The following is an 18,977-nucleotide window of genomic DNA, read 5'->3' as shown; positions in this document are numbered from 1 at the left end:
CACCGACCCTCCACCTTTCCAACCATGTCCCTTTCCCAAGGGCCAGCATCTCCTCACAACATGCCCAAAGTCTGTGAGACAAAGCTTCACCATCTTTCCCTCTAAGGACCACCTTGGTTGCATTTCTTCCAAGACAGACTTGTTTATTCTTTTGGCAGTCCATGGGATATTCAGTATTCTTCTCCAACACCACAGTTCGAAGGAATCACTTGTTCTTCTGATATCCTTAGTCATTGTCCAGCTTTCAGATGCATAGGAAGCGATTGGAAAGACGGTGACTTTGGGTCAGGTGCACCTTTAAATGGATTTTTTTTAAGGGAATGCCATAGTTCAGCCTGTAACAGGTTGTGATGTAATAACAAACATGGCTTGTTCATGAACATAAGGAAGTCCAGTGGGGCCAGCATGAGGGGGCTCGGGAAGCTTGGTGTTTGATGGTGTGAGGTCAGAACATAAGAACCTTGGTCTTGGTCTGACTTAAGCCATTATTTAAGTGCTCTAAAATTTGATGGTACACAACCACCTCCCCCCTCCCCACGGGTTAGGGCCCTAGTCTGGGTGGGTTGTCATAAATGGCAGGACCCCCAGCCTCCCTGGATTACCCTTCTCGGTAGGGTAGGGGAGAACAGATGTACAGAGGACGTCCAGCTGCGTTGATTGAACCTGGAGCCAGAAGACCGGGCCTTTAAATCATCCTGGGACCCGAGGAGGTTTTCTCGGCATCTAAAATGTGTGCCATAAACTAGGCTGACTTATAGTCAGACCTCACCGGCCCATTGTTTATGGCCGGCATCCTTTCTGATTGGCTGATGTGTGTACTATGGCCATTGCTAAATATTTGAATATCATCCTGCTATAAACGAGCCAGGATTTCCCAGTCAGGCCATGCATCAGTATCTCCTGTCAGCAGAGTGGGGGAAGCTCTTCAAGAGTGGACGCTGGCTGTAGCCCAGCCCACCGAGTCCAGAGAGCCAGGGCATCCGTGCTGGAACAAGCCTTCCCTTTTTCAGGGGTTTTATTTGGGTTCCCTGGGAGCAGATGCTGTGATGAAGATTCAAGTGCAAAGAGTTCACTGGGGAGACGATTCTAGGAGACACAGGTCAGGGAATGAGGATACGAGAGAGGGGAGGGAATGAAGACATAAGTCAGCACCTGGGCAACAGGAGAATCCTCTTGGGGAACCACGGGAGTCCATGTGGAACAGGAGCCTCGGAGTTCCCCCTGGAAGGGGCAGGAAGGGAACTGGGCATCTGCCTCCCAGCTCTCATCTTTATCCATTCATCTTCCATTAGTCATTTACTGAGTGCTCCTATCAGGGAGCTCTGTTTGTCTAGTGGTAAGGAATTGCACTGCCAAGCCTAAGGCGTGTGGTTCGAATCCATCAGTTTCTCTGTGGGAGAAAGAGAAGCAGTCTCCTCCCATGTGATTTACTGTCTGAAAGCCCACTGGAGGGTCAGCTGTGAGTTGGTTCTGACTTGAAGGCACACATTAGCAACAGCTCTGCCAGTGGCTTTTACCTTGGCATATGGCCTGTCCTGTGAGCAGAGAGAGTAGACTCTGATGGCCGGACACCCTCAGGCGAGTCAGAGGGGCTGGCAGTCAGAAGTCAGGCTGGTGTGTGCAGGGTGGTACTTAGATGCCCAGAACGTTTGCTACAGAGAGCACCCTAACCGCTCCTGTCCCCCAGGCCCTGTGAGTATTTAAGGGTCCTTACACCAGAAAGAGCTGCAGGGATTCCATAGCTCTGAGATGCCAGCATATTCTCTGTGTTCTGAGGGCAAGACTCCGCGGGTGATTCCCATGAACAGAGGCTGGAGGTGGCCTGCAGGCTGAGGTCTCTGGAAGCCTCCCCGGGTGAAGATGAGCTTTACTCTCCAGAGAAGCAAGGGCTGGAAAATGCCAGAATGGAGCTGGGCGGGGGAGTGTGCTTCCCAGCTGGAAAATTGTGGGGCGTCTTGTCTTAAATATAATATTAAATCGGCACCTTTAATTAGTACACTTAGAAAAGGTCACTAGCAATTACCTGGGACACAAAGAAGGCGTGAGCAGGCAAAAGCGCGTGAGGAAGCCGAAAAGGACCATTTTGAGCAGCACATAATTGAGGGGAAAATGGATAAAAGTCCAGGAAATTACAGGGTGGGTGACAGCAGCTGATGGCCCCATCCTTGCCCTGCCCAGGGCCCCCCTGCTCAGGATGGCCTGTGCATTGGGCCTGAGAGAGCCATTTTGGGGTATTGACCGAGTTGTTCGACCTTGGCTGGAGGGCCGGTCTCCCTTCCCAGAATCCCTTTGGCCAGCTTGGAGCTTGGAAGGAGGTTGGCAGGGGAGACTTGCCTTTTGGGGGAACTTCACATAGCTGTGGACACATTGTCACATCACAACCAGCAAGGATCTTCAGTTTCCTCATGTAAAGTCTCCCTGAAACCCACTCTTTCTAAAAGTTTGCCACAAAAGGATCCAGGAGGGCAAAGGAGAGGGGAACTGTGTCCTGGAAGTCTAGGGGGAGGCTGGAAATAGCTGTCTTTTAAAAAAGAAATTTTACATTCTGCTCCTGTAGGGGAGCTCTGGTGGCTTAGCGGTAGGGAGTTGCCCTGCTAAACCCTGGCTCATGGTTTGAATCCACCAGCTGCTCCATGGGAGAAGGATGGACAACCTCCTGGTGCAGTTCATAGCCTCTGAAAACTCCAAGTTGATTCAGATTTGATGATACACAACCACCACAGCTCCTAATATATTCCTGTCCTGTTTCTGTTATGAAATAATTGTTTGTCATTAAGCAACATGGACACTTTGAGAAGATGTGGTTGGCTTATGTGGAGATACTGCGTGTATGTCCATCTTGAAGCGGCACTAAACTGTGAGTCTGGAACCTGAGTTCAACTCCTGACTTTGTTATTCGCATTTGACTGTGGGCACCTCGATTAAGTCTTGCCTCTTCTATATCAGAAGTGGAAGGATGGGCTTCCCTGAGTTCTCTGAGGGTTTCTATGATTTCACTCCCCCTCCGACTGGGGACTAGTGGATAAAGACCTGCACTGCCAACCCACAAGCAGCTGGTTGCAATCTTCCAACTGCTCCTTGGGAGAACAATGGGTGTCAATCTCCTTCCGTGCAATTCACTTCCTCTGAAAACCAGGGCAGGTCAGCGAGGAGTGCATTCCGACTTGACAGAAATACATTTGAGTTTGGTTTGAGTTTCCCCTCTCCCAATTACCACCTCCTCCCATTGTCTCAGATGCTGCTATATCCAACTCTACTATTCTGTTGTATGACTTTGGCAAAGCTGTTGTACCTCTCTGGCCCTTGACTTTCTGACAGTGCAAAGTACAAGGATTACAAGGCAGAGATACCTTGATTTAAGGAGAGAATACGTGTGAATGGGCCTGCCTTGGTATCTGGAGTGTCGTAAATGCTCCTCAGATGAGCAGCATCTTCCTTTCTACATGTTTGGCGTCCAGGTGGGGCCTGACAGGGTCCTGCTTATCGACGTCCTAAGTCCTGAGTCTACACATCAGATGTTGACATGGGTAAGACTCTGGAAACATGTGAGGGCTCCAGCCAGGAATACCCAAGTTCAAGCCCTCCTACCCTTTGTGTGGTCTTGGTGAAGTTAATCTCCCTGTGTTGTGTTGACTTTCATGGCATAGCGTGTAGAGAGTTGTGCTGCTAACCCCAAAGGCAGCGCTTCTCTGGCAGTTCGAATCCACCAGCTGCTTGGAGGAAGATGGACAGTCTTCTTCCTACAGTTTAGTCTTGGAATCCTAATGGGCGGTGGGGGGTGGGCGGTTTGAAGCAGTCAGCTATGAGTCAGAATAAACTCAGCGGCAAAAAGTTTGAGTTTGAATAGCAAGAACCAAATGTAATACTAGGGATGTCTGGTGGCCTAGGGATGAGAATCTGTGCAGCAGTCCCGAAGGCACGCAGATGGGCGATCTCCTCACGTGTGATTAACTGCCTCTGAGAACCCACTGGAGGGTCACCTATGGGTCGGTTCTGACCCAATGGAACACAACAATAACAACAACAAACCAAAGCAGCTGCCATCACGTCAATCCCAACACAGAGTGACCTCTAGGACTCAGTGGTCCCACAGGGTTTGCATGGCTGTAAGTCAGTCCGCCACTTCTGTCTCCCATGGGCCGGCTGGTTCAAACAGCCAGCCTTTCAGTGAGCAGCCAGCCACAGTCACCATCCTGCCACCAGGGTTCCTAAATGAGAGAACAGTAGAGATTAAATGAGAAATTGCTTAGCCTCCTTTCGGGCATGTGATTGAGCCTCAGAAATGGCACCTATCATTGTCATGTTAAAACAGAACTGTCCTTTTCAAGGTTCACTTGGAAAAATGCTCATGAGGTTCTTTTCCAGATAAAGGTCTCAGTTTGCAATCCTTGTATAACTTGATCTTAAAAACTGTTGGGTAAGTACGAGAGTCAGTATTTAGTGATAAGAGAGTGTCCATCCCGCTTACAAGGTAAACTAAAGTTTTAAAATTAAGTGATTGGCCCAAGGGCGTGATTTCTAATCTAATCTACACTTTGAGAAGCAGACGGAGTCCACAGACAAGTCCGTAAACTCACAGACAAGTCCACAGACCCACAGACAAGTCCACAGACCCTCGGCGCAGAAAATGACACAGTGAACACTCCTCACATTTTGCAAATGGTCCCTAGGGGCTCAGTGACTTCCTGAAGCTAAGGTGGTCAGCTGTCCTGGTCTGGATGACTTTTCTGGTTTTCACGCATGTCCCAGCAGAAGCCTCGGTCTTGGGCACTTGCTCACCCTACTTGAAGGCTACCTGGAGGGGCTGTGAACCTGAGGAGATGTGCTTGAGCCTTTTGGGCAGGGTTGCAGGCCAAGCCTCCTGGTGCCCAGAGGCCTCTGATCTGGACTTTGCAGCGTGACATGCACCACTTTATTCCTATTTTGAGGGTAGGCATATGATGATAATTTTCAGTTAAAGGTACATGCACTGTGACAAGTGACCCAGAGTGGAGAGTCTTGGTGACATACAATGGTTTCTGACCAGATAGAGGTTTGCGGGGTAACAGCACCCTGAGCAAGGTACTGAAGAATGGACCTGACCTTCCATTTCTGTCTACTGTTCTCTCCCTCTTATACTCCAGGCTCCTCTGTGACCCAGCTGCTGGCTCGAGACATGGACAATGACCCCCTGGTGTTTGGGGTGTCTGGGGAGGAGGCATCCCGCTTCTTTGCCGTAGAGCCTGACACAGGGGTGGTGTGGCTCCGGCAGCCACTGGATAGAGAGGTAAGGGGGACTTGCCTAGGCCCTTTGGGAAAGAATGGCTCACCATCATGTTAAGGCCCTGTCCCTGGACACCAGGCTGCCCCTGAAGTGATGTTTTGCTGTCTTGATGGGGCCCCTCTTCAGTGGCCAGTGCCTTGGACCTAGAATGGAGGAGGTTGGTTCAGTGTATCACCACTAAGCCTCACGATTCAGTTGATGACAAAGGGGCCAGTATCCCTGGACTCATCCCCTGTAGAACAGGCCTCTGTGAGGCATAGATATCTATCTCTACCAAACAAATGTCCCTCAAAGAGTATTTTCCAGAAAAGGGTGAGTAGCTAATAAAACCAAGTCTTTAACCAATAAAACCAAGTCTTTTGCCATCATGTCAAATCCAACTCATCACAGCCCAAGTATGTCAGAGGAGAACTATGCTCCATTCTATTTCAGTGGCTCCAAGTCTCCTCTGGGTGAACTTGAACCATCAGCCTTTTGATCAGCAGTCATTTGCATAATCATGTGTTCCCCCAGGGCACTAATGATACAGTAGACCTTAGAAAATGAAGATAAGTGTTTGAACAAAACCTCAATCCCACCCTCTTCTTATATTTGAAGAGGTGGCTTCAGAGATGTCTAGAGACTTGTTTAGGGTTGCACAGCAATTTTGATGTAGAGACAAGACTAGAACCCAAGATCGCTGACTTCATATTTATTGTTCTTTTTGCCTGCATCAGCTACGCAAAGGTCAATGTTTATTTTTTTTTTAGGAGAGTTTGTAGAGTTCTAAGCCCAGAAAAACCCCTGGGGTGATGCTGAGGCGCTCCTGTGCTCCTGTCCCATTTCGGGACCTCAGCAGCCCTCCCTAACTCTCTCTTTCATTCCTTTCAGACCAAGTCAGAATTCACTGTGGAGTTCTCTGTCAGCGACCACCAGGGGGTGAGTGTCCCCAAGGTTCCTGCTGCCAGGGGAGGCATGTTTGTGGGCTTGGCAGGGTCCCTGGACTGCTGGGAGTGCGGGGAGGCCAGAGGCTGATGCCAATACTAACTCTCTGTCCTGCTGTGCCAGGTGATCACACGGAAGGTGAACATCCAGGTCGGGGATGTGAATGACAACGCGCCTACATTTCACAACCAGCCCTACAGCGTCCGCATCCCTGAGGTAGGAGCCCAAGGGGGTACCCCACTCAGAAGGGTTCCCTGAGGATGCTGCTCCTCAGTCGTCTGGGGTTGAACTGAAGAGCTTGCTGGGACAGCATGCAGCTCTTGTTTTCCTGTTCGTGCCTCTGGACAAGCTGGGACACGTGCCAGCACCTCTGAGGACAGGGACTTGGTTGACAGTTTCAAAGAGTGGCTGGGCCAGGGGGTCACTGGACCCTCAAGCCCAAGATAGATCTGCTTTGGTTGAGCCCCAGGCGGAGTCGTGGATGGGACAGGAGTTGGGTGGGAAGGATTGTGCCCTCCCTTTTCCTCCATTCTTTGCCAAGTGTGGGCTGTGGCAGGATAGGCTGGCAGACATCATTACAGGCCTTTGCTTTGCCCAGAACCAGGTCCTCCAGGACACAGAGTGGCCCTGGTTCCAGGAGGTGGCTCTCCCCAGTCCCGCACTTCCCTGCCCACTGCTCCCCATCTCCTCGGCCTTGGCTCCTTTGGGTCGTCTGTGTACTCTGAGCATGTTTGCATGAGTGCATGCGTGTAAAATCAAGCCTTTCCTGGTAATTGAGAAGTACAAATTATTGCATTACAAACGGTTCGTTAATAAGCTGGCTACTGGCTCCCAGTGGCACCAGGGTTCTCGTCGCTGCTGTCCTTCTCCCAGGTGGCTGTTAGCAGCCTTCAGGGTTGGCTTATGTGAGTCACAGACCCTGCGGGGGTGGATGATGAGAGTCTGTTCAGGTTGGGTGTGAAGAATTGGATTGGGAACCGTGAGAGATGGAGGCCATCTAAGAGGCGAGTCCGCACGTGGCTTATGTGTTCTGGCTCCTTTAAGTTGCAAATCATTGGATAAGGGAACTAACAGAGCCTTCAGAGAGCATCCTTTTGAGTTTATAGAGTGAATACTTGAGTCTCAACATGGGAGAGTGACTTGCTCAAGGTCACACAGGCTTGACTTGGAGCCTCTTTACTCCAGGGCAGGTTCAGATTGTCTCGAGGATACAGACCTCGTCTTCTACTCAGCTGTGAACTGAGGGTCCTGTACCAAGTGGTGGGAGGTAGGGCAGATGTATGGGGGGTGGGGGCAGAGGTTGGCTCGCCTTTCCCCCTCCTGGAGCAGAGATGCAAGAGGGACGCCGCAGTCCTCAGTTTGGGGGCACTGTGCCCTGCATGGTGGCCAGTGTGCCCAGGGACTGCAGCTTGGCTCTGGGCTGCCTCTCATTTGGAAGTCTCCCTAATTTAATTAAGGGTCTCTACGTGCCAGCCTGCACTCTGGGCCCGGGCTCAGAAACCAAGGGCAGTGCTTGGAGTTAATGAGCCTTGGGCCCATTGCTCAGCTGCCATCCTGGCAGGCATGGCTGCCCTGTCTTCCATGCAGGGGGCAGCAGGGATGCCAAGGAGACAAGGGGTCACATTGCTCCTGTCCAGCCCTTAGGCCAGGGGCCAGCCTCTCCCTCTCCTACCAGGAGATGAAGCCTCCAACACCCAGGCGTTGGAATCCCCTGGGATTCTCCAAAGGTCCCTGTCTCCAAGGAGAGAGCCTCTTCAATCAGTCATTGATTTAACAAATATTTATTGAGTGTCTGCAGTGCACGTGGCTTCAGGCCAGGCTCTCACTTTGCAGAGACCTGGGCAGCTGTAGCAGTAGAGAGTGACAGGACCAGAACTCTAAGGCAGTGACTCCCAGCCTGAATCTCCTGCTCTGCTCCTAAATTGCTCAATCCATCCGGGTAGGTCACTTCACCACTCTGGGCCATAATCCTTATCTCATAAAAGAAAATGAAGTGTAGGTGAGATAAAGTGACCTGCCCCCTGCCCATCTGATCAGGAGAGAGTGGAGAGCAAGGGCTGGTGCAGAGGACACACTGTCCTTGGAAGAAGGCCCGTGTGATTTACTTGTTCACGTGTAAACAACTGTGGTCACTTCAGTGGCCTGACACTTGATGCCCGACTCAGGTCGCTCAGCATGGCCAGAAGGGATGTGATATCAGCTGGCCAGGGGTCAGGCTACTCTGGACCCACAGTGGCTTGGTAATGTCTCTCCCTAGGCAATGGTCACCTGGCTGGAACTTAGCTGGTTGGCTTAATAAAGAGCCTGCCGGCCCCCCGCCTGGATTTGAGCCTCGAAGTCTCTAACTAGCTTTTATGACCACCCTGAAAACTCCAGGTCCCATCCTTGAGAAGTGTGATTTCTTAGTTAAGGTGTGAACAGGGTGGAAATGCAAACCAGAGAAATGGAGTGTTGTGGTTCGTGGGGTATGTGAGTGCAGAAAGACCCAAGAAATCCCAGCATCCTGCTTGGAAGAGGTGGGTTTCTAACCGGCTCTTGTCAGAGTGAAAAGTAGATGCTATGTATTGGTTTGTGGGAAGAGATAGGTGACGATCACATACCTGAGTGCTAACACCTGAATAAATGAAACTCTAACCCTCTCACTGCCTGGGCCCCTTCAAGGACTGGCATCTATGATGTAAGAATTAAAGTGGTGGAAGTAGCCCCTTCTGGTCATTAGTATGCTGTCTGTTGTTCCTCGAAGGCTGGTGGGGTGCTGGGGTGGCCACCTCCTTCCACTCAGCTCCTCTTCTCATCATCCTCAGCACTTACTCCTGTCCTCTACCCTTTACCTTCTTCCCTCCACTTCCCAGTCCTGTTGTTGTATGTACCATCAAGTCAGCCCTTCAATGGGTTTTTGGAGGCAGTAAATCGCACTGGGGGAGATCTCCCATCTTTCTCTCGTGGAGCTGCTTGAGTATTTGAACTGCATGCCTTTGGGTTGGTGGTACAGCTACCTTGCCACTAGACCACCAGAGCTCCCTAAGAACTCTTAAAATATGTGGGTGTGCTGAGCCCAGAATCTGGGGTGAGAAGTTATCGGGAAGTAAAATCCAGGTCTGCATAAAGAAGAACTTTTGAACAGTGAGATCGACCCCCTCAACTCTTCTCAGTCCACAGAGGTTCTACTGAGCTCCCCATCCCTGGAGTTATGCAAGCTGAACCCAGCTTCTTGTCTTAGAAGCCATGCAGCACTGAGTGTCAGGGAAGGAGGACTCTGGGGGCCCTAAACAGGCCTCGTCGGAAGTTCCTGGGGGAAGCTGGTCAGAATGCACATTCCCCGGCCTCTGCAGCCATTCTGATTCAGTGTAGAGGGAAGAGACTCGGGACACCGCCTTGTAAACACATTTCCTCTGTGACTTGCTTTGGGAAGGTCTAGAGCCCGTGTTCTGTGGTCCTCGGAGTTGGAGGGTTCTGGGTGGTGCTAGAAGGCAGCTTTACTTGGAGAAAAACTTGCTACTGGAGATGTGATTCCCCCAGCCCAGGACAGCAGGGCAGGGAGCACCTTCCAGGGCACACAGGGTCCCTTTAGGATGATCTCCTGCCTGCGCCCTCCGCCCTCTCTCTCTGAAGGCCTTGGCATGACCTGCCCCTGCTCGGGAAGATCCAGGCAGGTGCATGTTTGGGTTTGTTTGTTCTCCTTCGCCTCCCGCCCACCCCCTCCCCTGTTCTACATGTAATTATCCATTTTATCGGGGTGAAAGGCCCTGCAATTCACTTGTCGAAGCCCTAACGAGGCAGCGTGGATGCTTTCAAGTCCGTAAAGAAAAGGGAAATCCTGCTAGAATTGGCAACTTAATTCACCAAGCCAGCCTCGACAGACCTCATTAAGTCCCCGTGTATTCATTTCAGGCTAATGGCTGTCACGCTGACTGCTGTTTGATTTGCTGTAATAGACTTTTATGGCGTTCCAATTTGCTCAAACGTGTTTGCCTGTGTCTGTGCCCAGCAGTGCCGCTCCAGCACGTCCAAGAGCGCCGCGTGCCTGCCTCGATGACCTTCACTGTGGCCCCTGCCCAGCCCGCCCCTCCAGCCCCCAGACCACCCCCACTTTGACCCTCCAGGTGGCCCTGAGGAGGGACCCCTGGACTCCAGTGGCGGAGAGGGTGGGTGGACCTGAGGGTAGGAGTCAGATGGTACCAGGCAGCTTGTTACCCTTTGGAGTCTCAGGGACATCGGTGTCCTTGAACATCTAATGGTGGGTCCAGCATCCTTAGTGGGCACTCAAGGCTCTTACTTATCTCTCCTGATCCTTGTTCTCCAGTGGATCTCTTGCTATTTCTCAGCACGTGAATCCTCCCTGTCATCCTGAAGGACCAGCTCTTTGCCTCTGAATGTGCCTGTGTCTCCCGCTTTCCCACCTTCATCTACATCCTCCAACATCTACACGTCATACCTTTCTAACTGCTCCTGGAATCCCTTCCACCTTCCCTCAGCCTCACTCACCCTTCTCTGTCTTTCAGGTCTGCTCTGACCCACTGTGTTGTGATCCACTAATTTTTCCCCCCAATGAACACAGCAAACATTTGTTGGACCACTAGTTACAAGCTGACTAGGTTTCCACAGCTGCTGGCTGCCTCGGTCAGTGACTTAGCTTATCTGGACCTCAGTCTTATTATCTGTAAGATGGGCAATATTGTATATCTGTTGTAAGAACCATAAGAATGCAGGTAAAAGCCCTCTGCTGTTTGTGGCTCAGTATATTCAGTTAGTGGTGGTGATTAAGACCAGGGTCTTTGCTTTCAGGAGAAGAATTTTACTGAAAGACACACGCATGTTAGATTACATCCAAATGTATTAAATACTCTATACCATGGTCTCTTAGTCTGTGCAGAGGCAGGGGCTATGCTGTCATCGGTTCTGTATAGGGCGGCTATTTGTTTGGGACCTCCTAGAATGTATAAATGTTTGTTATGTGGAGAAAAAGGTTATGAGGTCTTTGAAAGCATTACTTATTTTAGAGATTCTCTGGTCTTTTTTCATGTGTTGGAATTTCTCAAAGTGCTCAGACTAATCCCTGCCAGTGGTCCTGGAGAGGAGAGACAGTGGCTGTGTGGGTCTGCATGTCTCTTGCAGGCTCCCCACTGGTACCTCATGGAAACAACACCAAGTTGGAAGTGGGCCCTTTGGGTTCCTGCCCAGGTCTCTGTGCCAGATAGGCCCTGCTAGATCCTTGTCACCTGAGGCTTCAGGTGACTAGCTGTGAGGTTGAGAGTAGCCTGGTTATGGGGAAGGGCTGAAGTTAGGATGATGATGTGTTACTTTTGTGTACGGTCAAGTCAGAACCGACCCATAGCTGACCCTCTAGTGGGTTTTCAGAGGCAGTAAATTGCACAGGAGGAGATTGCCCATCTTTCTTCCTTGGAAAAGCTGGAAGATTTCAACCACACACCTTTGAGTTAGCTGTACAACTCCTTACCACTGGGCTGCTAGAGCTCCCTGGGATGAAATTGGGGTGGCTGGGGGCATGAGGCATGGAGGGCCCTTTCCTGAGGCTCAGAGCTGGCTAGGAGCTGGGTCAGAGCTGGAACCCAGGCCTCTGGGCCTCAGGTCCCATAGACACACATGTACCATGTGCGTGTGCTAGTTAGTGAGGAAGACACAGACTTCCTCACTCTCCGACCTCCTTCTAGAGAGAGAAAAACAAGGAGGAAAGGGCTATTTCATGAGATCAGTCTGTCAAAGAAAGAAAATAATTTATTTTTCTTATAATGTTAAAAAAAAGAAGATACAAACCCATTACAGTTGAGTTGATGTCTACTGCCTGTAACCAGTAGCACCGTGTTGAACCGCCTCGTGGGGTTTCCAAGGCTGAAATCTTGATGGATGCAAACTGCCATGTCTTCGTCCCACAGAGCAGTTGTGCGTTCCAGCTGTGGGCTGACCTGTGGGTTCGCAGCCATATACTTAACTCCTGCAGCACCAGGATGGCCCAAAGCCACGTGCACTGCTGTCAGGTTGGTTCCGACTCACAGTGATCCTGTGGGACAGCGCAGAATTGCCTTAAACAGGCTCCCAGGCTGATATCTTTATGGAAGCAGACTGCCACATCTGTCTCCTAGAGACCGGCTGGAGGCTTCAGACCATCCTGACCTTTAGGTTAGCAGCCGAACATTTAACCATGGGCCTTCCGGGGCTCCTTGATAATGGCAAGTGGTTTACAGGTGCTATTGTTATTTAGCGTGGGAGACGGCCCATCTTTCTCCTGGTGGATTTGAACCACGTGCCTTTGAGTTGGCAGCTCAACTCCTTACCACTAAACTACCAACACAATAGTCGTCGTCATCATTGTCATCATCATCATGGTTGTTATTGTGTACTGTCAAGTTGGAACCAACTTAGTTGACCTTCCAGTGGGTTCTCAGAGGCAGTAAATCAAACAGGAGGAGATTGCAAATTTTCTCCCATGGGGCAGTTGGATTCGAGCCACGTGCCTTTGGGTTAGCAGCACAGCTCCTTTCCACTAGGCCACCAGAGGTCCCTTCTTCGTAGTAGTATTGATAATTTCCAATGTTCCTAACACTGTGCTTTATATACACACAACTCCCCTGGGCTCTCACTACCACCTTGTGGGGTAAGTACTATCATTATTTCCATTCTACAGATGTAGATATTGAGGCCAACTGTGACTCCTTCCAAACTAGTCAGAGGATGGAACCAAGACTAGAATACAAGTCTGGTGACTTTTGACAACCACCTTCAACTTCTACCTGAAAAATGGTCTGTCTGTCTTGCAAAATTGTCATGAAGACAAAACTCAGGGAGGTCAAGTATGTGGAGTTCTTGGTACTCTGCACCTCATAGTTGTTGAGTGGGAACCGATTCCTAGCTGATCCTCCCACGAATTCCCAAGGCTGCAGATCGCATGGGAGGAAATGACTCGTCCTTCTCCAGTGCAGTTGCTGGTGGATTCGAACTGCCAGAGAGGCACCACCTCTGGGTTAGCAGCACAATTCCCTGTGGACTGCACCATGCGGAAGTGCCCAGTAAATGGTGGCGGTGGCTGTTTTCTCTACGTTGTCTTCTCCCACCAGCCAGAGTAAAGGGCTGAGCTTGTTGTTTTCAGTCTTCACCTTCCAGCTGCCTGCACGCGGAAGGTGTGTTCAGTGGATGGTAGAAGTATGTTGCTCCCTGTCTCTTTGTGCTTGTGTGGGCAAAGCAAGCATTTACGTGCTTGCCCAGCCACTTCCTGTACAGGGTGGTGGTGTTAAGTGCTGTTGCATAGGCTCGGCTCATAGTGGCTGCAGGAGATCCTGGCCTCGCCAGTCCTGCACCATCCTCGCTGCCATTTCTATGCCGAGTCTTTCTGTGTCAGTCCACCCCTGTGCGCATCTTCCTCTTATTTTTGCAAGCCTTCTGACATGCAAGATGTCTTCCCCCAGGGACCAGCCCCTCCTGATAATAGCATGCTCATTGCATGTGAGACAAAGTCTTTCTGTCCTTACATCTTGCCTGCACTTCTACTAAGATAGTCTTCAGCAATGCCGTAATTCAAAGGCATCAATTCTTCAGGCTTACTTACTCATTGTCCAACTTCCATGTGAATGTGAGGTGATTGGAAATACCATGGCTTGTGTCCGGCACACCTTAGTCCTCAAAGTGACGTCTTTACTCTATAGCACTGTAAAGAGGTCCTCTTCCACAGATTTGTCCGGTGTGATACGCTGTTTGACTTCCTGACTGCTGCTTCCATGGGTGCTGCTTGTGGATTGAAATAAAAAAGAAATCCTTGACCTCTTCAGTCTTTTCTCCATCTCTAGCCATGTTGCCTGCTGGTCCAGTGCTTGAGGATTTTTTTTTCTGTGTGATGTCCCTACTGAAGGCTGTAGTCTTTGATCTTCTTTAGTAAGTGCTTTTAAGTCCTCTTCGTTTTCTGGAAGCAAGGTCAACATCTGCATATTACAGGTTGTTAATGGAGCACCGGTGACCTAGTGATAAGAAGATTAGCTGCAATCCTGGTACGTGGTTCAAATCTCATCAGCTGCTCCACGGGAGAAGGATGAATAGTCTCCTCCCATGGGATTTACTGCCTCTGAAAACCCACCGGAGGCTCAGCTATGGTTGGTTCCGATTCGATAGTACACAACAACAGCAGTGGTTCTTACAATTCTTTTGTCTAGTTTTCTTGCTTAAATCCACCAGAGGTGAGGGGGGTCCCCTTATTACAGTCAGAAGGGGTATTGGGTTGTCAAGAGTCCTCACATAGCCCCACACCTCACTGCCCTCTCGGGTCACTTGAGAGCCTCACTTCTCTGAGCTGGTACTTCCTGGTGCCCTCTGTTACCGGCCAGTTCCTGAATCATGATATGGTTCTACCAGCGCCTGTACTGTGAGCATGAGGGAGCCAGGCACAGCCTAGAGCAGACTGAGGTGGACTTTGCCACAGAGCCTGTATTCTTAGCCTCCGCAGCCAGGAGCAGCACCTCAGCTGCCCTCCCACGCGGCGTGCCCATCAGACACTGAATGATTTATAAACCATGTCCTCAGGTTGCAGGGGGACATGGGGGCTCCCACTGGTCCGTGCACATGGTTCTCCCTGAGGTGTCAGCTCCACTCACGAGAGTGTCATCTCCCACACCAGGGGAGGCGACCCCTTGACAGGCCATATTAATTTATACCTCAGGGCCGTGGGGCCCAGCGACTCCTCTACATGTATAACAACCCACCTATTGATCTGTGAGAGGGAGGCCAATAAATCATCATGGGGCTCTGGACACGTGCTGGCCGGACCACCACAGCTGGTTCTGGCGGGAAGTGGCCTGGACAGTGTCTCTGTGCACTCGGTGAGCTCCTCAGGTGGTGGCTCCTTGCCTGGCCCCCTCCCTGCAGCGTGGTGTCCACCTTGCAGCACAGCTCCTCACTCAAGCAGGCGGTGTAACGATGTATGGTGACATGCATGTGGCCAGGACAGTGGGGGAGCCTGCTTCTGCACAGCCCTGCGGCGCTGGGTGTGTGTGTACGCGTGCGCACACACACCATCTAAATAATACTGTCTTCTATACCACCAAGTGCTATCACTGTTTTTCATTTGTCCTCAAGACAATTCTGTGGGTTAGAAGAGAATTATTCTTCCCATTTCACAGATGAGAAAAACTGAGGCTCAAATGCATTTGCTGACTTCTCCAAGTCACGTAGAGTCAGCCAAATCTAGCAGCTCTCACCAGTCTTCCATCCTGCCTACTACAGAAACACTTTTGGGTCTTATTTTCAGCACCTTTGCAATTACCTTTTTGCAGGACTTTGCTGTGCCTGCTTAAATCTGCAAAAGTTGCAAGGATGAGACCAGATTCCCTCAGGGTGGGGGAAGACTTGGCGAGAACTCAGAGGGTTCAGGCATGGGCTGAGGGGAGGAACTTTGCTTAGAGCCCACTGCCGGCTCTCTGGACTAGGGACCTGATGGAACCAGATCTGGTGTAATTCCCCTGCTTCATACCTGCAGGGCTAGTGTGCCCACAGCTGCAGCCTGCAGGATTTTTTGTCACCAGTTATAGACACAACATTGTGAGAGGAGACAGTGACCACAATTTAACCTCAGCCTCAGCCCCAGGCAGTGAAGACTCAACAGCTCCGGTGCCCTTCAGGGATATGTGGTGTCCCACCAAACCTCAGGCCCAGTCACAAGCTCCAGTGCTCCCAGCTCCCTCCCCTACCTCGTGAGGTGAGGCTGAGGACTCTGGGTTCCTTGATTCGCAGCGCCACCTCCTTCCATGCCCATGGAAGTATGGTCAGTGCTCACTCCAAGCCAGCATGGGAGCAGGAGATGGAAGGAGCCGACGTGTAATTAAGATTATTATTTTGTTTTAATGGTAATAATGTTCTTAATTACACCGATTTCCTCGCCAGTCCGGGCTGGGAGTCTTTGGGGGCTCATATAATTCTATGGCGGTGACTCTGGGACAGTCTGTCATGAATATGAAGCAGAAGGTCTATGCCTGGAGCCTAGCTCACATGCCTAAGGATTCTCTGGCTTGTGTGGGACACCTTTTATTGCACCCAAGCCTTTAAATAAAGAACTCCAAGTGGCAGGTGATGATGCGGCCCACAGGTGCTGTCCCTGCAGCATTGCTGGCTAGCAGCCTCCCTCACACCGTGGAGTCCAGCTGCCATCTGTCATTGCCCTTACTTCAAAGGGTCTCCTCTGCCCCAGTGTGACATCTATTGGAGAAAGGACAGTGACCTACAGCCTCTCTCCTTCTGTAGATAGTGGAGTCTCGTTGGACCCGCAGATTAGGACATGGACATCACTGAGTCCATTAGCCCACCCACAGAGAGCTCTAGTGATACAGTCTGTAGCCAGCGATGCTTTAACCCAAAGGCCTTACATCTCTAGTGATTCAAATCCACCAGACTCCTCAGGAAAATGATGGCTAGTCTCCTCCCATTGTGATTTACTGTATTGGAAACCCAGTAGAGGGTTACTGTGAGACAGAATGAACGTGATGGCAGTGAGTGCGTGAACTGATCTCATCTACTACAGATGTTAATGATCAAGAAGCTTCCAGTCCAGAGGGAGACAAGACCCACAACTGGAAATGTGAAACAGCAACATGAGAGAGGGAGGATACAGCCACCGAGAATAGCTTTCAAGTTAAGAGCTTCAAAAAACACTTCTTCATTCATTGTCATCTAATTCCAACCAATGCATAGCTGACCCTCCAGTGGGTTTTGTGAGGATGGAAATTGTGTGGGAGGAGATTGCCCATCATGCTTCCTCAGCACAGCTGTTGGATTTCAACTGCCCACCTTTGAGTTGACAGCACAACTCCTTACCCACTAAGCCACCAGCACTTCCAGTAGACCCCCTTGAAACCAAGGGACCATCCTGATGACTTAGTCCAGTCATACGTGCTGTAGATGGTCACCAAATCTAGAAGCAGAAAGTCATGTGCCCCAGGTCGCCTGCCAAAGGGACCCAGGGCAGATCCTGGACGCAGGAGTGCAGTTGCCGGAAGCCATGAGTGGGCTAATCTCCATTTCCACACCTGGTTTCCAGGTGAGCCTGAGTGTTCAGACTAAGGTGAGGGAAGGGCGCCTCCCAGCCCCTAGAGCAATAGTGGGAGGACTGCAGGGGAAGGGACACATTCCAGATACAGGTCTCAGTGCTCCTGTGACAAAGTACCAGTGCTCCATTGTTATTGCTTCTGTTTGTGGGGACGCTGTATTTAGATTCTGTCACAGCAGCAAGGGGCAGGCCAGAAACTCTCTGTGGCACCGGAGATGCTCACACAATGTATTTGTTGGAATTGGATTTTTAACTTTTTATAGTAGTTTGGGCAAGAGCTTGTAGAGCAAATTAATCTTCCATTCAGTAGTTCACGCCCATTTTGCTTAGTGACACTGGCTGCTGTCCCCTCCAGGTAATAGTACTCTACCATGTCCTCCCTGGGTCCCCTTGTCTCCGTCTGCCTTTCTTTCCTGCCCCTTCTTACCTTCTGAGCTGGTTTTTGGGCACATGCTGCACTCTGTTCACCTGTGATAGGCTTGTTTTGATGTGTTTGCAGGCTGCCCGCCCCTCCTTGTTTTCCCCCAGGAGGGGAAAGTGAGGGAGTGAGAGCTTTCAGCTGACGGAATTATTATAATTTCTCTGATTCCTTAGCAGCCTTTAATTACTTTGCAACTTTGTGGCTGGAAGCCATGAGGGGCTGGGCTCCCCCTCTTCATAATAACCTTAAGTGGAAGCCTCTTGTCCTCTGTTTAAAAGGCCACTCCTCTCTAGAGGAGATCAAGCCTCCCGCCAGGAGATGTGACCCGGGGTAGTCACTAGGTATGGGGTCGGCTTCCCTGTTCAGTCTTCACCATCCGTCAGGCCGGCTACCACCCGTGTCCACTGGCTCAGAAGAGCTGACTGCCAGGCCACGTCCTTGTCCAAGAGGGTCACAGGCTCAGGCAGGCCCCCTACCAGGGAAGGGGCATGCCAGCTGTTTTGCACTGACTCCATCCCATCTCTGCCACACCTGACACATGGAATTTAGTACCTGCACAGAGAAGTGAACAATACCTAGTGTTCAGGTCTATGAATGATCAGAAGATGAGCACACTTGTACAAGTGCCCTCCGTTACCTCTCCAGCACCTAAAGCTGCCTCATGCAGCCTACAGTCCCCTGGCCCTCGTGAAGTACCTGCTGTTGGCTTCTAGCCCCCTGATTGCTTTTACCCATTATCATGGTATTGCATGCATTATTTTATCAGGGTTTTGTTTTGGTATATGACGTATATGCAAAATGTAAAATTTAGCTGATTTAACCATTTTCAGATGTACAGTCCAGCAGCATTAATGACTAGCACAGTGTTCACTGGGCTTTTCTTACTTCACAACAGCAGCAGGCCCTTGGGGGCCTAGAAGCCAGCTTCCTCTTGAAGGTAACTTCTCACTGGAGAAGCACCTTATTTAAGGATTTCTGCAGACCTGAGTTCGAATACTGAACTCACCACTTACCTATGTCTTTGGTGAAATGACCTTGATGCCAACACAGGATTGGCACTGTATGGCGCATTTATGAGGTCAGGGGTCACACCTCTGGGGAGATATGTTATTGTTGTTATGTGCTGTTGAGTTGTTTGCGACTCATAGCGACCCTATGTATAACAGCCCTAAACGCTGCTCTATCCTGTGCCAATCACATTGCCTCTGACACACCCATCCAGATTACCTCAGTCACTGAATCAATCCACCTCATGGAGGGTCTTCCCCTCCTGCGCCAAGCATGATGTCCCACTCCAAGGACCTGTCTCTCCTTACAACATGTCCAAA

At 50.5% G+C, this 18,977-nt stretch overlaps 1 protein-coding gene across 1 annotated transcript in view; it reads left to right on the top strand.

The window, feature by feature from the left end:
• Window positions 1-18,977, top strand: part of CDH23 (cadherin-related 23) — a 523,436-nt gene that overhangs the window by 76,395 nt on the left and 428,064 nt on the right. The window contains exons 3-5 of the mRNA XM_006889037.1: window positions 5,124-5,266; window positions 6,134-6,181; window positions 6,311-6,403. Of these exons, the coding sequence (XP_006889099.1) occupies window positions 5,124-5,266; window positions 6,134-6,181; window positions 6,311-6,403 (284 nt within the window). The remainder of the gene's footprint in view (window positions 1-5,123; window positions 5,267-6,133; window positions 6,182-6,310; window positions 6,404-18,977) is intronic.

The sequence above is a fragment of the Elephantulus edwardii genome, unplaced genomic scaffold (assembly GCF_000299155.1).
Source record: "Elephantulus edwardii isolate Elephantulus edwardi_28Jun2011 unplaced genomic scaffold, EleEdw1.0 scaffold00074, whole genome shotgun sequence".
Classification (NCBI taxonomy): Eukaryota; Metazoa; Chordata; class Mammalia; order Macroscelidea; family Macroscelididae; genus Elephantulus; species Elephantulus edwardii.
Note: the sequence above shows the minus strand (reverse complement) of the source record. Positions and strands in the feature narration are given on the sequence as shown.